Raw genomic sequence first — 24953 nt, 5'->3', positions numbered from 1 at the left:
CTTCTCTCACAGCACTCACCTCGACCCATTTTGAGAAATAGTCCACAAAAACAAGGATATAAGCATTCCCTCTTTGTGTGCGGGGCAGTGGGCCAACATAGTCCACCCCTGCGTACTCCCATGGTCTTTGTGGCTGGATAGGGACCATAAGGCCTGCTGTTTTTCTTTGACTTGGCTTAGTGGCTTGACATGAACAACATGAGACCACATACTTTTTCACGTCAGAGTTCATGTGTGGCCAGAAGAATCTGAGACGCAAGCGTGCCAGCGTTTTTGCAATGCCCAGATGTCCGGCTGTAGGATGATCGTGGTAGTACTTGAGCAGATAACCACGGAGTGTAGTAGGAGCAAGCAGTTTAAGTTGCTTGAGTGGGTGGAGACCACATTTCGTTTTTGGGTCGAGGAAATAGAGGACACCATCATGTACAACATACTTTTCCAGATCTTGATTATCCTCCCCAGTTTGTTGGTCACTCTCCAGCTGATTGAGCAATGAGCCTGTGACTGGGTCCTCAAGCTGCAGTTGACGAACATGCAGGCGGTCTGAAACAATCACAGAAGGCAGAGCACGAAGGTCCATGCTCCCAATCACTGCAAAGGGAGGGAGAAGATCAATGGGGGCATCCACATCTGGCAGAGGATTACGTGAAAGGGCATCGGGCACCTTATTACGTTCTCCAGGTTTGTGGATAATGCTGAAGTCAAAATCTTGAATGCAAAGAGACCACCGAGCAAGCCTGCCAGAGGGATTTGGTCAAGACATCAACCACTTGAGGCTGCTGTGGTCAGTGTAGATGGTTACGTGCAAGCCTTCAACATAGGGTCGGAAATGTTCCAAGGCCCAGATCACGGCCAGACACTCCTTCTCTGGAGTTGAGTAGGGCTTTTCCAATTTGTGCATAGCACGGCTAGCAAATGCTACAGCAACGTCTTTGCCACCCTCATCTTTCTGCATTAATGCTGCTCCAAGACCAGCATCGCATGCATCAGTGTGAATGAAGAATGGACGCGAAAAATCTGGGAACCTGAGGACTGGTGCTGAGGTTATAGAATGTTTCAGAAAGTCCACAGCTGCCTGGCACTTGTCATCCCAGTAAAACTGCACGTCCTTTTTAGTGAGGGCGAAGAGTGGCTCTGCATGGCGGACGTAGTCTTGTACAAAGCGGCGATAGTAGCCAGTTAGGCCAAGGAACTGTTGCACCTGCTTTGTTGTGGTCGGCACTTTGAACTCAGTCACGGCTCTCACCTTGTCAGGGTCAGGATGAATGCCAGCCGGCGTAACCCGATAACCAAGGAAGGTGAGCTCTGAAAGGCAGAATTGGCATTTGCTCAGCTTTAAAGAGAGGCCAGCGGGCTGAAGCTTACCAGGGACCTCTTTTAAGTCAAGCAGGTGTTGCTCAAAGGTCGGTGATGCGACAACAATGTAATCTAGATACACCACGCAGGACTTATAAATCATGTCAGCTAGAACATTGTTCATAAGCTGCTGAAAAGTCGCAGGGGCGTTACACAGGCCGAAAGGAAGGACTGAACTGAAACAGGCCACAGTGCGTGATAAAAGCAGTCTTTGGTTTAGCTTCTTCAGCAATGGGGACCTGCCAGTAACCTCGAGCGAGGTCTAGTGTTGTGAGAAACTTCCATCTCGACAGATAGTCCAGTGATTCATCCACCCACGGGAGTGGGTAAGAATCCTTCACCGTCAGCTGATTTAGGCCACGGAAGTCAACACAGAACCGTGGTTCGCGGGGGGGGGGGGGTTGTTCACAATGACCACGGGGGCTGCCCATGGTCCTGATGCAGGTTCGATGATTATGCCCCAGGGCAGCTGTGGCTACAACTGTATGCCTCCACCAGTGTGTGAATGTGTGTGTGAATGGGTGGATGACTGGATGTATAAAGCGCTTTGGGGTCCTTAGGCGGGACTAGTAAAGCGCTATATAAATACAGGCCATTTACCATTTATATCCTGAAGCATTTTTTGAACTTGCTTTTCTATGATTTGCTTTTTAGCTGGTGAGGTGCGGTATGGTATTCTCCTGACAAACATCTGTGTGTGTGTGTGTGTGTAGGTGTGTGTGTGTGTAGGTGTGTGTAGGTGTGTGTGTGTGTGTGTGTGTGTGTAGGTGTGTGTGTGTGTGTGTGTGTGTAAGTGTGTGTGTGTGTGTGTGTGTGTGTGTGTGTGTGTAGGTGTGTGTAGGTGTGTGTGTGTGTGTGTGTGTGTGTGTGTAGTTGTGTGTGTGTGTGTAGGTGTGTGTGTGTGTGTGTGTGTGTGTGTGTAGGTGTGTGTGTGTGTGTGTGTGTGTGTGTAGGTGTGTGTGTGTGTGTAGCTGTGTGTGTGTGTGTGTGTAGGTGTGTGTAGGTGTGTGTGTGTGTGTAGGTGTGTGTGTGTGTGTGTGTGTGTGTGTGTGTGTGTGTAGGTGTGTGTGTGTGTGTAGTTGTGTGTGTGTGTGTAGGTGTGTGTGTGTGTGTGTGTAGTTGTGTGTGTGTGTGTAGGTGTGTGTGTGTGTGTGTAGTTGTGTGTGTGTGTGTGTGTAGTTGTGTGTGTGTGTGTGTGTGTGTGTGTGTGTAGGTGTGTGTGTGTGTGTAGCTGTGTGTGTGTGTGTGTGTAGTTGTGTGTGTGTGTGTAGCTGTGTGTGTGTGTGTGTGTAGTTGTGTGTGTGTGTGTAGGTGTGTGTGTGTGTGTAGGTGTGTGTGTGTGTGTGTGTGTGTGTAGTTGTGTGTGTGTGTAGGTGTGTGTGTGTGTGTGTGTGTAGGTGTGTGTGTGTGTGTGTGTGTGTAGGTGTGTGTGTGTGTAGGTGTGTGTGGGTGTGTGTGTAGGTGTGTGTGTGTGTAGGTGTGTGTGTGTGTGTGTGTAGGTGTGTGTGTGTGTGTAGGTGTGTGTGGGTGTGTAGGTGTGTGTGGGTGTGTGTGTAGGTGTGTGTGTGTGTGTAGGTGTGTGTGTGTAGGTGTGTGTGTGTGTGTAGGTGTGTGTGTGTGTGTGTGTAGGTGTGTGTGGGTGTGTGTGTAGGTGTGTGTGTGTGCAGGTGTGTGTGTGTGTGTGTAGGTGTGTGTGGGTGTGTGTGTAGGTGTGTGTGTGTGTGTAGGTGTGTGTGGGTGTGTGTGTAGGTGTGTGTGTGTGTGTGTAGGTGTGTGTGTGTGTGTAGGTGTGTGTGGGTGTGTGTGTAGGTGTGTGTGTGTGTGTGTAGGTGTGTGTGTGTGTGTAGGTGTGTGTGTGTGTGTGTGTAGGTGTGTGTGTGTGGGTGTGTGTGTGCACATTTACAGCAGAAATAACACAGAGAAAACAAACCAAAGCGAGGCAGCCCCGGGGTGTAGAGCCTTAACGCACAAACAGTAACACTATTAACATTTCCAAAATGGTTCCTGTGTGTGCGTCTTGTCTTCAGCTGTTTTGTTCTTGCTAAATTTGTTAACGTCTTTTTTCTTCAAAAATGTCTCTGCTCTTCTGGTTTATGACCTCCAATCGCTACTAAATATCAGAGCCACTGTTGAAGAGCAATCCCGACTGGCCCCAGGATGTGAGGATTTTCGCATTCCACCTGTGTTAGAGACTGTACCACTGTTCCTCCTCCGTGATTCGCCCTGCCATCCCTTACAGGAAGAAATGCCACAGAAGTGCAAGGGAAACAGGGCGGTTTGTCCCTCCAGACTGTAACAATCTCGACTCGCCTCGGACTACCAGCCGGGGTGGAGGCTTAGCCACTGTTTATTAACACAGTTTCAACTGTCAGCAGCTAACAGCTGATGCTTATGCTAGCTTTGAACTGCAGTTGTTTGAAATCCAGCTGTACCCACCACCGAAATACAGTAAGAATTTTATCCAAGAGTCCTTTGAATTCCTGGCAGGAATTATGCCATGAACAATTAAATGAACAATCCCCTACAGTTAAAAAAAATGGTATGACATTCTTTTAATTGTAGGGGATTTTAACATTCCCAGTTGCTGCTTAAGTACACCGCTGCCTAATGACTTCTTAAATCTTAAAAAACATAACCTGGATCCAGCAGTTTAATCCAAATCCAGACCAGTTTCTAAATTGCCTTTTTTTCTAAAGTCCTTGAGAAAGTTGTCCTTCTTCAGCTCCAGACTTTTCTAGATAAAAATGGCGTTAGTGAAGTATTTCAGTCTGGTTTGAAAATGCACAACAGCACTGAAACTGCTCTTTTAAAAATTTCTAATGACCTTTTAACTTTTACTGACTTGGGAGATTCAGCCATTTTCATACTATTAGACCGCAGTGCTGCCTTTGATACCGTAGATCATGGGATTCTTATCTCTCGGCTTGAGCGCTGTGTCGGAATCAAAGGGACTGCACTGGAGTAAATCTTACCTGTCCAACCAAAGTTTTTCTGTTAGATTGGGGGATGCATCATCCTCAAAAGCCTCCCTGTCTTGTGGGGTCTCCCAGGAGTCCATTCTTGGTCCAGTTCTCTTTTCTATTTACATGCTCCCTATGGATTCAATTTTTAAAAAAACATGGAATCTCATTGTTATGCAGACGACTTACAGATTTACCTGCCCCTGAAACGTAAATCTGTGAGTCCTCTGAAGGTTTTGCTAAATTGTTCGGATGATGTTAAGCAGAGGTGTGGACTCGAGTCACATGACTTGGACTCGAGTCAGACTCGAGTCATTAATTTTATGACTTTAGACTTGACTTGAAAAAATGTTCTAAGACTTGTGACTTGACTTGGACTTTTACACCAATGACCTGGGACTTGAATTGGACTTGAACCGGTTTACTTGAAAAGACTTGATATTTGACCCCAAATATAAAATTTAACATGCATATTATATAGAGATTGAAAATGTGACGTCATTCACGGGTAGAACCGCAAAGGATTCTGGGAACTCGTGGCAAGCGGTACTAGCGCACGCAGGCTTTCAATTAAAATCAGTTATACAGCGATAAAAAGAAACACAAAAATGTCAAGAAGCTGTTGTATTATTAACTGCAATAGCCGGTCGCATGACAGCCACGGGAAGCCGACGGGTAAAGAGATCGGTTGTTATCAGATTACGTCGTTGAAGAGAAATTGTTCGAGCCATGTTTCCGGAGTAACAAAGACGCGACGGATGGTCTGGATTGCAGCCATTCAAAGATCAAATATAACGTCCCAGAACACTCCAGCTCACAGGTTAGTCTGCTCCAAGCATTTACACGAAGGTCAGTGTTTTTTAGTAGTTAATGAGTCATTTTTCTTAACATAATTGGTGATATAGGTTACAAGCAAGTCTGGCGCTGAACAGAAATTGTCGCGCTATGCTCCTTTGTTTATTGTGCATAAATAGTGAATTGTCCTGACACAATATTGTGTTTCGCTTCTGTTATTATGGTACATTGACAAAAACATATACTTTTATTCACAGGATAAAACAGGTTTTTTGTATCACTAATTGCCCAGTACGATTACAGCATACAATATTATTGTCACTGCTACATTTCTGTGATGCTACCAGAAATTATTTCCACTGCTAATTAATTACCGTTGAGCTCAAAGGTTATATTAATAAACGGTTAACGAATGTGTATCTATGAAGACGATTTGTGAGACTGGTAAACTTATGATAGGTACGATGGTCTTTCGTTCTACACGGTGCATTTCAAGGTCCTGCACCCATCCGTCGGTAAACTGTACCTGGGCTTGTTGCAGTGACCTGAAGTTACTAAACTTCATGAGTGTATGCGCTCACTCCAAGAAGCGTATGATTATAAATATGCATATAAATATGCTAAGATGAGATAGCTGACTTCATCTAACTAGCAAATGTTGTCCAGGCTACGTTGGTGATACAGTTTTTTTTAATGTGTATGATATTTTTGTCATGCGATTTTAAAGCTGGTCCTACAACCGCATCCAAGAATAACATGCAGCTTATCTCAGAACTGTCGGTGAAAATTATTCTTGGAGCTAGGTTTAATTGAGCTGCATTTTAAAGAGGTGCAATTTCACAATTTGTGTATATTTTCTAAGTTCACTATTTTGTCATGTGTTGAGAAAAACACAGATTTTAAAATTACATGGTCTAATATTTACATTTAGCATAACTGCAACATTATTTTTTCGTTTTTTTTTTTAAAGACTCGAAAGGACTTGAAATTCAAAATTTCAGACTTGTGACTTTACTTGGACTTTTACACCAGTGACTTGAGACTCGACTCTGACTTGCCTGACATTACTTGAGACTTGACTTGAGACTTGAGGATAAAGACTTGAGACTTACTTGAGACTTGCAAAACAATGACTTGGTCCCACCTCTGATGTTAAGCCATGGATGGCTTTAAACGTCCTTAACCTAAACAAACAGAAAACAGAGGTGATTGTGTTTGGTCCCTGTGACCACTGCGACTTTGGCCCTTTAGAAATTTATAAAAAACCCTTTGCGAGGATCCTAGGAGTGATTGTTGACTCCAATCTAACGTTTGATAAACAGATTAATGCTGTAATCAAGTCCAGTTTCTTTCATCTTTAGCTACTTGCTAAAGTGAAGCCATTTCTCTGTTTTTAGAGGCTCTGAGAGAGCTATCAATGCCTTCATTTCATCTGCCTCGACTACTGTGATAGTCTTTACTCTGGTGTTAGTCTGTCATCAGTTAGCCGTCAGCTGGTCCAAAATGCTGCAGCACGGTTACTAACTGGCACACTCAAACGAGAACACATATCTCCCACACTGGCATCATTACAGTGGCTGCCAGTTAGTTTTAGAATTAATTTTAAGATTTTATTATTTGTTTTGAAGGCGTTGCACGGGTTAGCACCCTCATACATTTGTGATCTTTTAAATTGGACACTCCTGCAAGATCGCTGAGGTCTGTGGACCAAAGCTGTCCCGAGGTCCAGATTAAAGCACAGAGGAGAACAGGCCTTTGCTGGGACCGCCCCTTCACATCAGGAACTCCCAACATTGGACACTTTCATAACAAGTCTGAGAATCCACTTTTATTCCTTGCCTTTTAAGTCAGAATGAGTTTCTGTTACTTTTATTTGTCTTATTTCTTACTCAAATTATCTAATTTTATGATTCTTTTTCTTAACTCTTATCATATCTCCCTATGTTTTTATTTCTATTAATTATCTTAATTGTGCAGCACCTTAGTCAGCAGTTGTTGTTTTAAATGTGCTAAATAAAAAAAAATTGACCTTGACAAAGTGAGTCTGAAAGTCTGCAAGACGGCAGTTAACAGTAAGGTGTGTGTGTGTGTGTGTGTGTGTGTGTGTGTGTGTGTGTGTGTATAAATCATTAATAACACAGAGCTTTACACACAACTTTATTCCTTCATTTTTTTTATGGTGGGAGCAAAAAATCGGGTTAACTTAGCAAGGTGATCACCAGTGTGACCTCTGACCCCAAACTGGTTGTGGACAAATCAAGTGTGTGATCATGTATGAGTTGTATAGTTTTAATGTTTTATTTGGGAACAGAACGGTGTGTATGTGTAAGTTTGGTGATGGAGTTTTTATTATGAATGAATGATGAATTTTTATGAATTATTATGTCTATTTTTTTATGTTTAAGGACAACAGATGGAAATTAGCCTTTGGCTATAATCTGGTATGTTTACATTCATGTAATTTATTTTTTTACATTTATGTTCATTAACATGCACTGTCCTAAATAAATAAATAAATAAATACAAGTGTAACCTCACACACACACACACAGTCATTATATTAATGCTGCTATCCTGTATATATCGTACTTACTATTGTTTGAGTACTTACGATTGTTTTTTTTGTACTTTTTATATTTTACATTTATATTTATTATTGAAACTTGCACCAAGGGAGTGGCACTCCAATTTCATTGTACTCTGTACAATGACAATAAAGGCTATTCTATTCTACACACACACACACACACACACACACACACACACACACACACACACACACACACACACACACACACACACACACACACACACAGTTTTCTGATCTGGAATCAGTGAGGTTAGCCTGCTGCGTTTAAATGAACCTCTTGTGTTGTGGTTTAATTACACAAGTCATATCATGATTCCTATGTTGTGCTGTAAGCAGAGGCCCAGGGCCCGCTCACAGGTACCTGTGACAGGTGTTACACAGAGAACACATAACAACTCCTGTGATTACAAATCACTTTCTTTGAGCTGCTTTTCATCCTCGGATTAAAATCTTTCAGAGAAACTCTTTTCCTTCTTTCTTTTCTCAAAAAGAGGAAAAGAGAATGATGATGAAAGGGTCAGAGAGGATAACAAAATATATAAATGATAAAAACATCAAATAAAACTGAGCTTTCTCAGTTTGGATGTCTGATACGTTCAGGTAAACACACACACTCTGTTGTTATTTTCCACTGTTGTTGTTGTCTTTCTGTATCTTGGCTCTCAGCTCGCGGCACATCTCTTGGTACTCTGACGTGTTCTTTGAGTACAGGTTTCCGCCCTTCAGCTGGTCCATGATGCTGTTCTTCTCCTCCTCATTCAGGACTCCTTTCTTGTAGTAACCTTCCACCAGCAGCTTGTCTCCAACATTGTGGTAGAGCTGCGTTGCGTCTCTGGACATATTTGAGATGTTCAGCGAGGGGATTCCTGCAGAGTTCACACAGCGAGCAGAGAGAGGCGGGGTTTACTCACTGAACAGGAAACGGTGACGCATCGCACTATATCTGTTACTGTGACCACTGAGGCGAGGACACTCATTAACACAGTGTGAGTCCGTGTGCTCGTACAGTGAGGTTTGTGTATTTGTTGATTAGCTTGTGTTACTGATTCCTGGTTAAGTGATCCTTCTACATGGTGCTTCACGTGTTCCTGCACTAATAATTAATAACCTGTGTGTGATCCTGTGAGTGGCTGTGAAACCAATGTAACCAGCACTCTGTGACTCTGTGCATTAAACTGCTGAAAGACTTTGACTGCAGTGTTTCATCATTTCATGAAAAACGCGAGTTCATTTTTACACACAGATCTTTCTTTGTGTTGTTTCTATGGTGACAAACGCCCTCATCTTTGCTCATTGTCTCATCAGTAACCTGGTAACAGCACATAGTACTTCTATCTCTACAGGCTTGTTTGTAGCGTACCTGCATCCTCTCTGAGAGAATTGGATGTGACTGGATTGGCTGCCAGCAGCGACATCTTCACCAGTTTTTCCCCGTCTCCAGAAATAAGAATCTCCTCAAGCTTCTCGCTGGAACAGAAGCACGTTAGCTATCCAAAGAAAACTCTGAGTTTAGCTCCACGACGAACAGATTTGTTCTCACCTGATTATACGAGACTCTTTTCTGTTGCGCCAGGTCAGGCCTGCCTCGTGGTGCGGCTTCAGAACCTCTCTGCACAGCCCGCGGTCTCCGTTTTTATCCAACAGAGCAAAGAGGTTGGGGCTTTTGTTTTTCAGGTCCTCTCTTAACTTTACGTTCTCAGGGTCCTGCAACCTTTTAAGGGCATTCTGAAAGACACATTTAGGTGGGACGTGGTCGGCTTCCACCGCCAACCTGTTTTCACCACATTCTCTTTGTTTTGAGGTTTGCCTCCGGATTCTGTACACACTGTTGGCAAGAAACACATTCAGAATACGATTTAATGTGTGTTACCAATAAATGTGAAGTTCGATCTGCTGGTCGTTGTGGTCACACATTAAATACTTACTCAGCGTGCGCTCCAACCAAACCCAGATGTTGTTCTTCGATATCTCGTAATTCCTCTGGACTCAAACCTTTCTTGCTCATGTCGCCCAAGATGCTGTTGAAATCGTCTACGGCTTTTTTTCGTGCCTTTCGATCTCCTCCACATATGTAATATCTTCCAGGAGAATTACAGGTTTCTTCATATCCTTTCTGCAGCTTCAGAGCTCCTGCGTATTTGGGTAGGTTTTGCTGAAGCTGAGTGCAGATAAAACATGACATAAGATGAATTACCTTCCAACATCTCCTGCGCAGACTATGAATAACACAAAGGCTACACCTTCTGTAAAAAGGTAAAACGTTGATTGGGTCCATAATCGCACAGGCCTCCAGAGGCCAAGTCAGGGTGGGCTAAGCCTGTAGAGGCGGCCACAGAGATCGTGTTTGATGAGTCCAAGACGGCTCAAGACAAATTAGAGTTTTGTGTTTCCCAGTTTGCAATTTCTGAGAAAAAACCTTGTGTTTACTTGCATATGCAATCAGTGACTTAGTGTTGCACTAGCCAGCCATAAAGAGTGAGACTGGCCTTAGTGTTTTCCCATTTGAATGAACTAAACCAGATCATTGTGCACCACCTCTGGTTTGTACAACAGCCAAGCAAGTTACTAAGGAGTCTGTTAAATCTGCTCCTGAGCTTGTACTCCCAGCGACTTTTTCACGCAATTCAATTTTATTTATATAGCGCCAAATCACAACAGCAGTCGCCTCAAGGCGCTTTATATTGTACAGTAGACCCTACAATAATACATACAGAGAAAAACCCAACAATCATATGACCCCCTATGAGCATGAATCAGTGCAGAGAGGTCTGTTAACACATAGTGAGTGAGGAAGGTGACTGGAAAGGAAAAACTCAGTGCATCATGGGAATCCCCGGCAGCCTACTTCTATTGCAGCAAAACTAAGAGAGGATTCAGGGTCACCTGGTCCAGCCCTAACTATATGCTTTAGCAAAAAGGAAAGTTTGAAGCCTAATCTTGAAAGTAGAGATAGTGTCTGTCTCCTGAATCCAAACTGGAAGCTGGTTCCACAGAAGAGGGGCCTGAAAACTGAAGGCTCTGCCTCCCATTCTACTTTTAAATACTCTAGGAACAACAAGTAGGCCTGCAGAGCGAGAGCGAAGTGCTCTAATAGGGTGATATGGTACTACAAGGTCATTAAGATAAGATGGGGCCTGATTATTTAAGACCTTGTATGTGAGGAGCAGGATTTTGAATTCTGGATTTAACAGGAAGCCAAAACAGGAGAAATCTGCTCTCTCTTTCTAGTCCCTGTCAGGACTCTTGCTGCAGCATTTTGGATCAGCTGAAGGCTTTTCAGGGAGTTTTTAGGACTTCCTGATAATAATGAATTACAGTCGTCCAGCCTGGAAGTAATAAATGCATGAACTAGTTTTTCAGCGTCACTCTGAGACAGGATATTTCTAACTTTAGAGATGTTGCACAAATGGAAGAAAGCAGTCTTACATATTTGTTTAATATGTGCGTTGAAGGACATGTTCTGGTCAAAAATGACTCCAAGGTTCCTCACAGTGTTACTGGAGGCCAAGGTAATGCCATCCAGAGTAAGAATCTGGTTAGATACCATATTTCTAAGATTTTCAGGGCCAAGCTAAAGAACCATGCACAAAATAAAAAGGTTCTTTGACGTATGATATGTTTAAGACATATTGACATATTCATCCCTCCCACCTACCTCTCTCTCTCTCTCTCAAACTGTCTTATCGAGATTAGATCCTGGTTCTCCTCCAGTTTTCTCAAACTAAACAGTAATAAAACTGAGGTTTTACTCGTTGGCACAGCCTCTATCTTAACCAAATCTCACAGTTTCTCCATTAACATTGAAAATTCTCCCACCCTTCCCTCCCCTCAGGTAAAGAGTTTGGGTGTCATACTTGATAATACGCTCTCATTCCAGTCTGACGTTAATTACATAACCCGGTCTGCTTACTTCCACTTACGTAATATTAACCGACTCCGCCCCTTCCTTCCTCCCCATGCTGCTGCCATCCTTGTCCATAGTCTTATTACTTTCCAGACTGATTACTGCAGTTCCCTCTTATTTGGTCTCCCCAAAAAGTCCCTCCATAAACTCCAACTTCTTCAAAACTCTGCAGCTCGGGTCATACCCCGCACTCCGTCAAGAGCTCATATTACCCCAGTTCTTCAGCAGCTTCACTGGTTGCCCGTAGAACCCAAGCTTAACTTTAAAATCTTATTTCTCAGGTACAAGTGTGTCCTTAAATCTGCTCCTTCCTATCTGTGTGATCTGCTCCATATAACCACTGTTTCCTCCCCTCTCAGATTCTCATCTGCCATTCATCCTGTTGTTCCTTCTGCTCGTCTTACCACTATAGGAACAGAGCCTTCAGTCGCTCTGCTCTTCGGCTCTGGAACTCTCTTCCTCCAGCCATAAGAAATATAGACTCTCTTCCATATTTACAGTTCAAAACACATCTATTCAAACTGGCTTATTCGCTTTAGTGCTGATTTTATCTGTTGTCAAGCTTTGTTTTGCAATTTTTACTTATTTTATGTATTTTAATAACTATTGCCCCTTTTATTTTTTTATTTTTTGTCTTTTGTAAGGTGACCTTAAATAAAATGTATTATTATTATTATTATTATTACCATGACAACTACCTCTTGTCTTCCATCAGGCCTGTAGAGTGCATTTCCTGATTTAAGGCCGAGACCATGTTCCTGTGAAGGGTCTCAGTCTTGTGTCTGTTGGTATCACAGTAACAGTCTACTTCCAAAACTTCTCTACAAAACACTTACGTGGTGCTAATTATGAGGTATCAGCCTTACAGATAAAAATAAATCCCAACACTTCGGAATATCTGTCCCCCTCCCTTGTTCCACAGAATGGTGTGCCCATAAAAATAAAGTCCTGCCCCTGTCTTCATGGATTCTTAGGAGGGCTAAAGCGTCGTCTCTTATTGTTCGCTACAAAGAATTGGCTTTTAGAGCCGCTAGTACATGAAATAAAACATCACTAATACCAAAGGGCTCAATTTTGGCTTATCTGACCACGTTGTAGAGGACTCCTGAACACTCAGTACTGGACTGACACACACACACACACACATTTCCACATTTCCATGTCTTGTGTCTGTATTGTCCTGTTCTGTCTGGAGTTTCACTGGCTTGTCTTGTTTTGCAATTTTTGCACATTACACTTTCTGTAGTCCTGTGTTTGTTTGTCATATGTCACATGTAGCACCAGGGTCTCGGAGAAACGTCCCTTGTTAGCCCTACCTGTTGACCCCTGACCCCTGTCCTGTCCCTGTAACTGGTCCCCAGAATCAGGAGTAGAAGAACGTGTGGATCCCTGTATCACAGCTCCAATGACAATGACTTTTTAAAGCCATCTCACGCACAGTTAAGGCAGGCTGAAGTTCCTTTAACTGGAAACTATCGGCTTTCTGGAACAGGATTAAGATTCATTTTTTCCTAAGTTTCTTTATTGATTAGTCTTTTGAGTAATAATTCATGTAAATGTTGTCTCATTAATTTGAAAAGAAAGAGAACACAGAGACCATATTAATAATAACAGTAAGACTTACATTGTTTCTGACCTGCTCCCGAAGGATCCGTGCCTCTTTTCCTACGTCACCTGGATTTTTACAGGTGGCCTGGGCAACAGCGTGGTAGAGGCAGTTCTGATCTTCTGAATTTACTGGGATCGCGGTTCCATCTGGTCTCAGGATTTCAAAATGACCAGTGCACGGGCTCTGTTCACCACGAATCCGTTTAGTTATCTTTGAGAAGAACCCCCTCCCCCTGTAAAAAATACATGAATAAACCAAAAAAACAACAAATCAGTCACTCTGGACAAAAAAGGGAAAAGGTGAGACTAACAAATCTCCCTGTAAATATAAGTATTCCATAACACTTGTTTATTACTTTAAAATTTATTTAAGAGTTTTGATTGGGACCAATAATAATGTTGTTGTACATAAAATCTGTCATGTAAGTTGTGTCCACCAGTGAAGCTGTTGGAATAATATTGATGAAGAAGCATAAGGAAAACGAATGTTGGAAATAATGTATATAATCAGATTAAACTATAACAGTAAAGGAAGTCAATTCAATTTTGTTTTATATATCACCAAACCACAACACCCAGTGCATCATGGGAATCCGCCAGCAGTCTACACCTATTGCAGTAAAACTAAGGGAGGATTCAGGGTCACCTGGTCCAGCCCTAACTATATGCTTTAGCAAAAAGGAAAGTTTTAAGCCTAATCTTGAAAGTAGAGATAGTGTCTGTCTCCTGAATCCAAATGTATGCTATGTCTTATAATGTAATATAATGTAAACAGAATTGGTCCTAGCACTGAACCCTGTGGAACTCCATAATTAACCTCAGTGTGTGAAGAGGACTCTCCATTTACATGCACAAACTGGAGTCTATTAGATAGATATGATACAAACCACTGCAGTGCAGTACCTGTAATACCTACAGCATGTTCTAATCGCTCTAATAGGATATTATGGTCGACAGTATCGAACGCTGCACTGAGGTCTAGCAGGACAAGCACAGAGATGAGTCCACTGTCAGAGGCCATAAGAAGATCATTTGTAACCTTCACTAAAGCTGTTTCTGTGCTGTGATGAGCTCTGAAACCTGACTGAAACTCTTCAAATAAACCTCTGCAGATGATCTGTTAGCTGTTTGACAACTACTCTTTCAAGGATTTTTGATATGAAAGGAAGGTTGGAGATTGGCCTATAATTAGCTAAGACTGCTGGGTCTAGAGATGCTTTTTGAGTAAAGGTTTAACTACAGCCAGCTTGAAGGCCTGTGGTACATAGCTGATTATTAGAGATAGGTTGATCATATTTAAGATCGAAGCATTAATTAATGGCAGGACTTCTTTGAGCAGTTTTGTAGGAATGGGGTCTAAAAGACACGTTGATGGTTTGGAGGAAGTAATTATTGAAGTTAACTCAGAAAGATCAATTGGAGAAAAAGAGTCTAACTTAACATCAATGGTACTAAGAGTAGCTGTAGATAATATTACATCTGTGGGATGATTACTGGTAATTTTTCCTCTAATGATAAAAATTTTATTTGTGAAGAAGTTCATGAAGTCATTACTAGTTAACGTTAAAGGGATGGTTGGCTCAACAGAGCTCTGACTGTTTGTCAGCCTGGCTACAGAGCTGAAGAGAAACCTGGGGTTGTTCTTATTTTCTTCAATCAGTGATGAATAGTAAGATGTTCTGGCTTTGCAGAGGGCTTTCTTATAAAGCAGCAAACTATTTCTCCAGGCTAAATGAGGATTGTTACACACCATTTCAATATTAACTGAAGTGACATCCGATTAATGTAACCAGGTGTCATTATTGCAGACTGGAATTATAATTTTACTAAATCTAAATTTTTCCTTTCCCAGCAATTTCAGGGTTCCTTCAGTGTCGCCTGCCTTCGCCTCTGACAGTTGACTATGGCTGCTGGAGTCCCTAGAGAAAAAAAACTATGAGAAAACTACGTGAGAGATCAACAGGTGGTGTACCGGGGTGTTCTGTTTAGAGCTACACGTCCTCCTCACCATCACCAGCCTTCTTTCTTGTTGCTCAGAACTATCTGCTGAGGAAGAGCTAATGGTAGCTAAGCTAGCATTGCCTGCACATTTCTTTTCCAGTATCTGTGCTAAACAGAGGAGAAACTAAACATTTGAGAAGGAACTAATGACTCTGCTACAAGCTAAGCTAATAGCTACGCTAAAGAAAATCATTGGGTCTTTAGTGTGGGCGACTCAGCAGAAAGCGTGCTTTGGATAAACCACATGAAGATTACAGTTTGAAATAAGTCTTTATCTGAAGGTCTATAATTAAACAAGTCACACATGTTAACAAAACACTACTGTGCACTGTGTTAGGAACAGGAAGTGACACGAGAATGCCAGAAAAAATAAAAACTGGGGGGGTACAGGAAAATAACTGAGTCCTTCCCAGTTCACAGCCAGTAAACCAACACAGGACAAGTCATTATAGTGGGACCACAGGATGTCAGGATGCCAGCTCTGTGTTATTATTCACCATGACTGGTGTCAGTTCTAGCTGTTCAGTGGGTTTCTGATTTGCCCTCAGACTAAACAACTACACAAGTTTGGGGATAAACAGTTTGTTAGTTTGTTTGTCCCCTGATGATCAGACAGGAGAATAATTATTACGTTTTTAGATAAAGTTTCTTTTTGACATTGATTGCAGTGTGTGATCATAATAGGGTTGATACACTCCTCATTAGAAGGATACGAGCACTAACCCCACGGTGTGACAGGTTAACTAAGAGGCACAAACAGAGCTGAGTGTAGCTACGTGCTCACAGAACAGACAGGAAGGGCTGCTTGTATGATAACAGGGCGTTCCAGTGAACAAGAAATAAACACTTAATAGTGTTCCTTTAAGGAATGGAGCATGGAAATAAAACATCCCTATCTGGGAGGTAGGGAGTTTTCTCACACAGGACAAGATCCCTGACTGGAGGTTAGTGACCGCTGCCATGAGGAACAAATCAGGGAGTGCTGAGCCTCAACCACGACATCTCCCCATCAATAGGCAATCACAATTATTCCCTGTTTCCATGTGTCTAATATATACTTTGAATTATGAATTGTACTTCACTTCTCCATGTACAGACTGCCTGACACTGTCCACAGCTGTGCAAGCCCAATTTTAACTGCCTGATAATAAAAGAGAGTGAACTGCTAGACTGTCTCCTGAACTTCCCTCAGCGAAGAAGAACCCGACAGTATCAAAACCAAAGTCTGGAAATTGGGATGGGGAGGGTTACCCTTGCAAAACAGGTCAAAATTAACTTTCTGGCCCATATGAGTTGGTCAATTAAAAAAATATATATTATTTTGACTTAATTAAATGAGAGGCGCAATAATATCAAATATGTATGCGTCACTCACTGTGTTGGATTTTCTGGCTCCTTCTTCAGTTGGAGGACTATATCGCCTGCTGAGTCCTCCTTCCCAGGATAATAGTCTTCTGAGAGCTTCTTTCCATCTTTGTCCACCATAACCAGTTTGATTCCTTTGCCTTCCAGAGCATCACTCTGGGTGAGGACGTGGATGTCCAAAGCTGTAGCAGGGCGGTTAACATCAGAAATGTCCCCAATGTAGCACTCCAAGTCTTTCTTGTCAGACTCTGACAGGGACTCATGTGGACGCTGGAGGACCCTTTTCATGTTGTACTTATACTCCTGGCTGTTAAAGAAACTTTGGGTGTCAGCCCTGCCAAGTATGTTGCTAACAGCACCACCAACAGCATGGTTTATTTGACTTATGCACATTTTGCTCATGATGGAGGTCATATGCCTGGAACAGGCCTCAACATAAGAGTTTGAAACACTTTCTGCAATCATGTTGATGAGTTTATCTTTAAAGCGTTTTACATCTGATAAACTGTGCCTTTCATCCTGGTCATTGCTTTCTTGAGGTAGTTTTTCCATGCTTTGCAAGAGCTTAGGAACAAAGGTGTTGTTAATTACTTTCTCTGTTGGTATGGAATTCCATATTTGTACAAAGGCTGTGGCATATTTAGCTGCTTCCAAACCCATTAGAATATTTTCTATTAGATCGGACCCTTTTTTGCTCTTAATGTGTTGTGTTACAGCACCACAGACTGCTGAAAGGCCATCAAGAGCCTTAAGAGCCATGGTACAATTCATCATCAGGTCAGGAATCACTTCTCTTGTTTTCAGATCCACTGACTGAAGCATTTCTTCCTCACACTCTTTGTGAATTCTGAATTCACTGGACCCATTCTCCAGGATATTCTTTGGTATTCCTGAGCAAATGAAGCTTGTGACAACTTCATCCAGGTCATGGTTGGCTTTTATGAGTGAAAGCACCTTTTCCTCAAAGACTTTCCTCAGAACGTTTTGGAAAAAAGCATTAAATGCCTTCTCAGCAGTATAACTCAGAGCACTGACGCATCCTTGCTTCCCCAGTTCCTGAACTGCATACTTCCCTGCCTTCAGAAAACACTGTTTTACTGTGTAGGCACTAGTCTTTGCTCCTGCGATCAGACCTTTTGTGCCACTACGCACTGCACTTGCAGCTTTCTTTAGTCGGCTGAATCCACCAGAGATCAGAGACAGCCCGATGCTGATGGCCTTGGAGATTGCCCATTCAGCCCAGTCAAAGCCTCCTTGTATCATTCCTTTGATCCCTTGAATCATGTCAGATACTCCCTCACAGATCAGTCCAAGTCCAAACTGGCTGGCACCACCACATGACAGAGCACAAACAAGAACACCTGCTGCAACTTGAAGGGCACCAAGAACAAAACAAGCAAGGGCATCATAGCAGAACTTGGGCTTCTTTTTAACCTCAAAGACTGTGCTAAGGCCATTCTCATAGAGCATCATCAGCTCATTGGTGGTGATTAAATCTTTATCTTTGGAAAGATGGTACACACTGGAATCCTCTACTTCTGCATCAGCTTTGATGCCATCGAGCTGTGTCAGAGTTGTCAGGGCACTTTTAATGTATCCTTTCCAAGATTTGAAGATATTCATCCTGGCTTGCATTTGGATCTGGAGGTTGCTGTTTGTGTGGTGTGGAACAAAGGCACTCATCACTGAAAGATTACAAAACATCATCGTATTTGTTGATTCTGAGAGATAGACATCCACTGCAGACTGTGCTTCCTCCAATAATTCCTTTGCCTCAGCAATGTAGTCTCCTTTTCTGAGGTTGAGTGTGATGTAAGCTTGATTATAAAGCGCCACAGCACTGTAGAAATGATCGCACTCTGCAGCTCTCTGCCAGTAAGTCTTTGCTCCAAAGTCACATTTGGTTTTGTTCATGCAGTGCAGGTCAGTTCTGCTTGCTGCCTGTTTGATGTAATCATAGAAATTATAGCTCGTCCCCTGCAGGAGGAAGTCACCAGTCTTCTTCAAGTGTTTGGTGAGGTCTTCTCTCAGCTGGCTGATATCGTCATGTCTGCTGATGTCCTTTTCATGAAGGATGAGCCACAAAGCCCACGATTCTTTCAAAGCATCAAGTGCAGTCTGATAGTCGAACTTGTTCTGATGGATCTTAAAATATTCAGGAACATCCTTCAGCTTCATCTTGGACAGGTCACTCCTTTCTTCCACCGTGTAATTCTTGTCAAAGTCACAGAGAAACTGACAGAAACTGGAGAACAGAGTTTCCTTCATGTCAATTTCACAGAGTTCATGTTTCTCCATGCTGTCTAAATGTCTGAGCTCATACTCCTCTCTGAGCTGTCTCATGGTTTCGATGGAATGGCCTTGGTAGGCTGGTGCAAGATGGCCCTGGTTGAGAACCATCTGGACCATCCCTGGGTTTCCTTTTCGGGCGGTGCGTCCAAAGACCTGTCGCTCCACACGGTGACTTCTAGGAAAGTATGTGAGGAGCACAAAGAGGCCTCCACTCTCGTTTACGTCCTGCTGAACGTGTATGTCTGTCCCTCGGCCGCCGAGGTTTGTAGCAATGATAATGTTTCCCCGGCTAAAGTTCTGCTTCTCGATGTTGTGCTTCTCGCTGATTGTGTACATGGTGATCTCATTGACTTGCCTTTCTGGAACATGCATGTTTGTCTTCAGCTCATCTGCAGTTTTAACATCTTCACAAATGATAAGAACAACTTGGCCTCTGTCTGCAGCTCTCTGTGCAGTTTCACAGATCATCTGGATCCACTGCATGTTGCCTCCACTCACCTGAACTGCTGGCAACTCAACAAGCTTTTTACAGCGGTGAGCTGGAATGACATAGCTTGCTGTTTGGTAATGCCGTTCTAGAAATACTTTCTCAGCTTGCCCCCCTAATGTCCCAGAAACACCAAAAATGCCTTTTCCATTGAGGTACCGTTTAAAGAAATGGACATTGGACATGTAATTTGTTACATTGGACAGCTGAGAAATGGCCAGCTGATGCTTCATCTCCAGAAACTGTTGTAGGCCGTCACCCCATCGCTTGTTTTTCTCCAACACCCCACTGGCCTCAAAGTCCACAGGAATTATGGCATCATACTGATGACTGTCAGCATCACTGAAACCACCTGCGTCAGCTTCCGGTGCTTTCTCAATCATGTACTCTCTTCCCTGAGTCATTCTGATGGCTTTTAAGGCGTTCTCGGCAAAAACTGGTAACTGATTCTCAATGTATGTTTTCAAAAAAGAGGGGATCACAATAAATCCCTTACACTCATCCAATGACTTCACTGAACACTCATCAGAATATTTAATTTTTGATTTTAATTTGTCCACAGCTCCTTGGATGAGGGATTCCTCGGACATGATTTCACAGGTACAGCCATTCTCCAGGAGAAGTAGGCTGACATGAAGGTCTCCATGAGAGCTGTCCTTGCTGTAAAGTTTGGCTTTGTTGTTCATTAGTGAGTAACAATTTACAGATACACCGTTTTCTATTTTTGTCTGAACTTGTCTCAGTAGCTCACACTGTTCTTCTGGTCCAATGTTGGCCATGATTTTCTCAGTAGCTTTCCACCTGGCATCCTTAAAGCTGTCAGTCTCTGTTTGTGTCTGACCATCTGCTTTATTTAATTCATCCACATCCTCCTGTGGATAAAACCCCAGCTGGGCACCAAGAATAAGTATGTCAGCAGCTGAAACATCTTCTGATTCTGGGCAAACATCTTCTGATTCTGGGCCAACCACTGCTTGCATTACAGCCTTGTGGAAGTGCTGGATCCTGGTTCCCCACCTGATCTCCCCAGTTTCAAACATTTCTATTGGCTTGCAGGATGACATCATGGCCCAGATGCTTGCCAGGACTTGCTCCATGTGCCTTAGGCTGCCGGCTTGGTGTGACAGGAACGTGACCTGGACACCGCTGTCCAACGTCATGTAGTCCACCTCATCTACTACCACACACTCAAACCTCCTCGGACCTCGGGTAGTCTCCTTCTCAAACTCTTGCCTCAGTGTATCTGCTGCAAATGTACCAACAGTGCCATAAATGACCTGCTGGCTGTATGCATCCTCAAGCAGCTTGTCATGATCTTTAAAAGAGCAGCTATCGATTTGTGTTGGAGGGACCGTGGATGATGTAATACCAAACACATCATATAATTTTCTCCACTTATCCTGATCACGACTTGCTAACAAAGGAGAGCTTGTCACAATGTCCACCTTTATGCCTCGGGTGGCCTGTATTGTAGCAAACATGGCTAAAATACAAGTTTTGCCCTCTCCAGTGCTGATTTCCAACAGACAACCTTTCTTATCCCCAGACTGTGGCAGCAGAAGCAGCAGCAGTGATGCTAGCTGACTGGGTCTTGGGAAGTAGCCCTGAACATGTTCACCGCTTTGAGTGGTAAAGGCGGTGCATTCCTTTACAGCTCTGGATACGATGATCAGGACTTTCTTCAGAGCATCAATCTTAGGATTGTTAAAATCGAGAGCAGTTATTATCTTTTTACAGTCTTCAATCATCTCCCTGTTAATGGGCACACTTCCATATTTGGGTAGCTCTTCTTCAATATATGTCAGGACTTCTCGCAGGAGTGACGGGACACACTCTGGAAAGTTTTTGTTTTCCATTTCAGCCAAAAGTGTGCAAGCATCTTTGTCTCGCTCAGCTTTGTCCACACAATGTTGGATGTACTCTGCAGGATCGTCTTCATTCAGGGCAGAGAGAGCGTCGTCACAGCTCAGCCCGTACGTGCGCGCTTTGTGGAGGATTTTTGTGACTGTTTTCTGATCCATGCTTAATGTCTTTCCAAGGAAACGCTTGATGTCTTTTGGTGCCCAGAGGTTGTTGAAGACTATTTGACTGACGATCTCCCTACCTGATAGGGGTAGCTTTGAGGACAGATCCAGAACATTTGCTAACACCTGTTGGGCCAGTGTTGGGTTGTCAGCATGTAGCTGTTCCTGCAAACTGAGGAGGAACTCTGTCTTCTTGTCTTGTCCATTTTGGAGGAGATCTTCAAAATCAGGGTCACCCTCTAAGGTCACCTTCAGCACTGCCTCCAGGATGTTGAACCTCTCAGTCAGAGACAGCAGCACATATCCAGTAGTCTGATCCAAAGCCGACAATAATAAAGTGCGGAAGAAGTGGGGGTACTCATTAAAATATTGTAATGTCAGCGTATTTTGGAGAGCCTTCATCCTGTCTTCCAGCTGGATCTGTAAATCTTCATCCTCTCTGATGTCATACTTTGATAGAAGTTTTTCAAAGTTCTCATTAACATCAGCGACCTGTATTAAAGAGGAACAAAGACACAAGCGTAATAGTACCAGCAGCAGAAAACTGTATGCAGGGTCAAATGATGTAATCCTCACCTGACCATAATGTTTGAATTATTATGAATGCATCTGGCAGTAAGGACAACAAACATCTGTTCAGAACTGTGATGGATGTTCTGCTATGAGGACCTTCAGGAGTAGCAATTTATTTTTTAATCTGCCTGGTTAAAAGGAGACCTAGGAGAGGGAGTGTGGAGATCAGGGAAATTATGTTGCTGCTATTGTTAATAATCATCATCATTACCATTGCACTAATAATATAATCTACAGCATTGATATTGTATTCAGATGTTTAAACAGTGTGTGTGTCTTTCAGAAAGACTAAGTCACAGGCTGACAGGAAATTGCAGGTTTGCAGAGTGTGCCTTTTGCAGAACTGAAACCGAAAGCAGAGTCTAAGTGCCGGTTATTCTGAGGATTACATGTAAGGATGAGCCTCTGTTCTGGTGAAAAGTCAGAAGTGCAACGGGTGAGATGAGAGAGCATTTAAGGACGACACATACACACACACACACACACACACACACACACACACACACAGTAGATAGACGCATTTATAGGTGAGAGGTTAGTCATGTTTACTTGTAACTGCGGGTTTGGAGAAGCGGTAGTCAAAAGGTTGACAGGAAACATCTGCCATGAAGATAGAGACAATGTTCCTTTTTAAACTGTGTTAAAAGTCATTGTGGTTTTGAATTGACGTATGCATATATTGTATCTGATGACGCATGAGGGGGCGTCATTAAATTCAAACCCTGATGGTATAAAATATCTGTTTATGTTTTGATTAGTCGAAGATCAAGGGCTGTCTGCGTACAGACTGGTCTTCCCACGCGTGTATTTCATTAAAATCAATTGTTTGACCAAGCTCTTCTGGACCCATGGTTGTTTGTACTCTCCTTCCTCAATATTTGAACCTTAACAGTAACAAAATATTATACTAATTATTAAGGTTATACTAATATAATATTATACTAATTATTAATGTTATATTAATATAATATTATACTAATTATTAATGTTATACTAATATAATATTATACTAATTATTAATGTTATACTAATATAATATTATACTAATTATTAATGTTATACTAATATAATATTATACTAATTATTAATGTTATACTAATATAATATTATACTAATTATTAATGTTATATTAATATAATATTATACTAATTATTAATGTTATACTAATATAATATTATACTAATTATTAATGTTATATTAATATAATATTATACTAATTATTAATGTTATATTAATATAATATTATACTAATTATTAATGTTATACTAATATAATATTATACTAATTATTAATGTTATACTAATATAATATTATACTAATTATTAATGTTATACTAATATAATATTATACTAATTATTAATGTTATATTAATATAATATTATACTAATTATTAATGTTATACTAATATAATATTATACTAATTATTAATGTTATATTAATATAATATTATACTAATTATTAATGTTATATTAATATAATATTATACTAATTATTAATGTTATACTAATATAATATTATACTAATTATTAATGTTATATTAATATAATATTATACTAATTATTAATGTTATACTAATATAATATTATACTAATTATTAATGTTATACTAATATAATATTATACTAATTATTAATGTTATATTAATATAATATTATACTAATTATTAATGTTATACTAATATAATATTATACTAATTATTAATGTTATACTAATATAATATTATACTAATTATTAATGTTATATTAATATAATATTATACTAATTATTAATGTTATACTAATATAATATTATACTAATTATTAATGTTATACTAATATAATATTATACTAATTATTAATGTTATACTAATATAATATTATACTAATTATTAATGTTATACTAATATAATATTATACTAATTCTGAACTGTTTACAGTTTTTTTTCCAAAAAAGAGAAATTTGTCATCTTCCAGAGTATAGGGCTGGGACATAGTCAGGGTTGCGATGACTTAAATGTTAGACATTTAAAAGGACCCAGAGCCTCTTTGCTATCCTTTCCCAGATGCCCGTAGCTGTTATTACCTAAGGCCGGACCCTACCTCATCTCTCTTTATGTGATGTGCTTTATCGTCCAAGAGCTGGTGTAGAACTTGAGAGTGTTGCTGACGGTGCTGCCTGGTTTTGAGGTTTTCGTCCTCCTGAAGCCTGTTGTGTGCTTCAGAGAGCTTTTTTCTTAATGTTTCATTCTCCATCTGCTCTTGGATCTTCCTCTGTCGCTCAAGCTCTGCCTGACGCCTTTTCTCGTCTTCTTTCCTGTGTCGCTCCGCTTGTTGGCGTTTCTCTTCATCAATTCTGCCTGTAGAGAAATTAATGCATGCTCAGAGTAATTAAATTTGTTTTTAATTTGTTAAAAGCTCCTGACATTAAATCATGTTACACTGCAAAGAGTTTGGTATTGGCTCTCACTGGAATACTGTGTCACTTCCTGTTCCTGGTACACACTGGTGGTTTGTGCAGCAACATCTGTGCAGCCCAGTTCATTTCAAACTCTTACTTAGCAACTTATTTCATCCTGTAACCTATGTATGATTTATCAGGGCACACTTCCTCTTCAATCAGCTGCAAATTTTACTCAGTGTTCACTTATTGTGTCATTAGCAGCGTGGCCTGTGTTTCTGTGCTTTCTTCACTGGTACTTTCCTGCTCAGTGTGTCAAGTGTTTAGTCATTGCCTGGCCTATTTTGGGGATAATAGTACTTATAAATAATAATAAACATAAAGTATAAAGTAGTAATAAATATAGCTTGTTCATAGGTTTGCAGAACAAACCACTGAAAGTAAGCCTAAAACTGGCCAGGAGTCTGTAGCAGGTGTGGGCCAAAGTAGCTTAGCCTGATTAGCTGTCCCACACCAGGTCCTCCTGAGCAGCAGGGAAATCAGGCGGGTGGGTGACTGTGAAGAGGAAATGTAGCAGCAAACTATTTCTCCAGACTAAATGATGATCTTCTAAATTTGTGACA

General features: G+C 41.4%; 1 protein-coding gene across 5 annotated transcripts in view; it reads right to left on the bottom strand.

Moving 5' to 3' along the window:
• Positions 1 to 7255: 7255 nt before the first annotated feature.
• The window catches only part of LOC146552800 (uncharacterized), a 49798-nt gene continuing 32100 nt past the window's right edge, over positions 7256 to 24953 (bottom strand). For 3 of the 5 annotated variants that reach the window (XM_085254116.1, XM_085254115.1, XM_085254114.1), the window contains 7 exons: positions 24033 to 24289; positions 16590 to 21874; positions 13230 to 13446; positions 9627 to 9859; positions 9242 to 9526; positions 9062 to 9168; positions 7256 to 8567 (listed from right to left, as the gene is read on the bottom strand). In XM_085254116.1, coding sequence (XP_085110242.1) covers positions 8323 to 8567; positions 9062 to 9168; positions 9242 to 9526; positions 9627 to 9859; positions 13230 to 13446; positions 16590 to 21874; positions 24033 to 24289 — 6629 coding nt within the window. In that variant the 3' untranslated portion in view covers positions 7256 to 8322. Of the gene's footprint in view, positions 8568 to 9061; positions 9169 to 9241; positions 9527 to 9626; positions 9860 to 13229; positions 13447 to 16589; positions 21875 to 21958; positions 22100 to 24032; positions 24290 to 24953 lie in introns of those variants that run through there. The other 2 variants (XM_085254118.1, XM_085254117.1) reach the window with 2 other exon arrangements.

This window comes from Mchenga conophoros, linkage group LG18 (assembly GCF_057382185.1).
Source record: "Mchenga conophoros isolate Kocher_MC1m ecotype Shallow Benthic linkage group LG18, M_conophoros_male_GT1.1, whole genome shotgun sequence".
NCBI classification, from domain to species: domain Eukaryota; kingdom Metazoa; phylum Chordata; class Actinopteri; order Cichliformes; family Cichlidae; genus Mchenga; species Mchenga conophoros.
The sequence above is the reverse complement of the archived record's forward strand: the minus strand, read 5'-3'. Positions and strand labels throughout refer to the sequence as shown.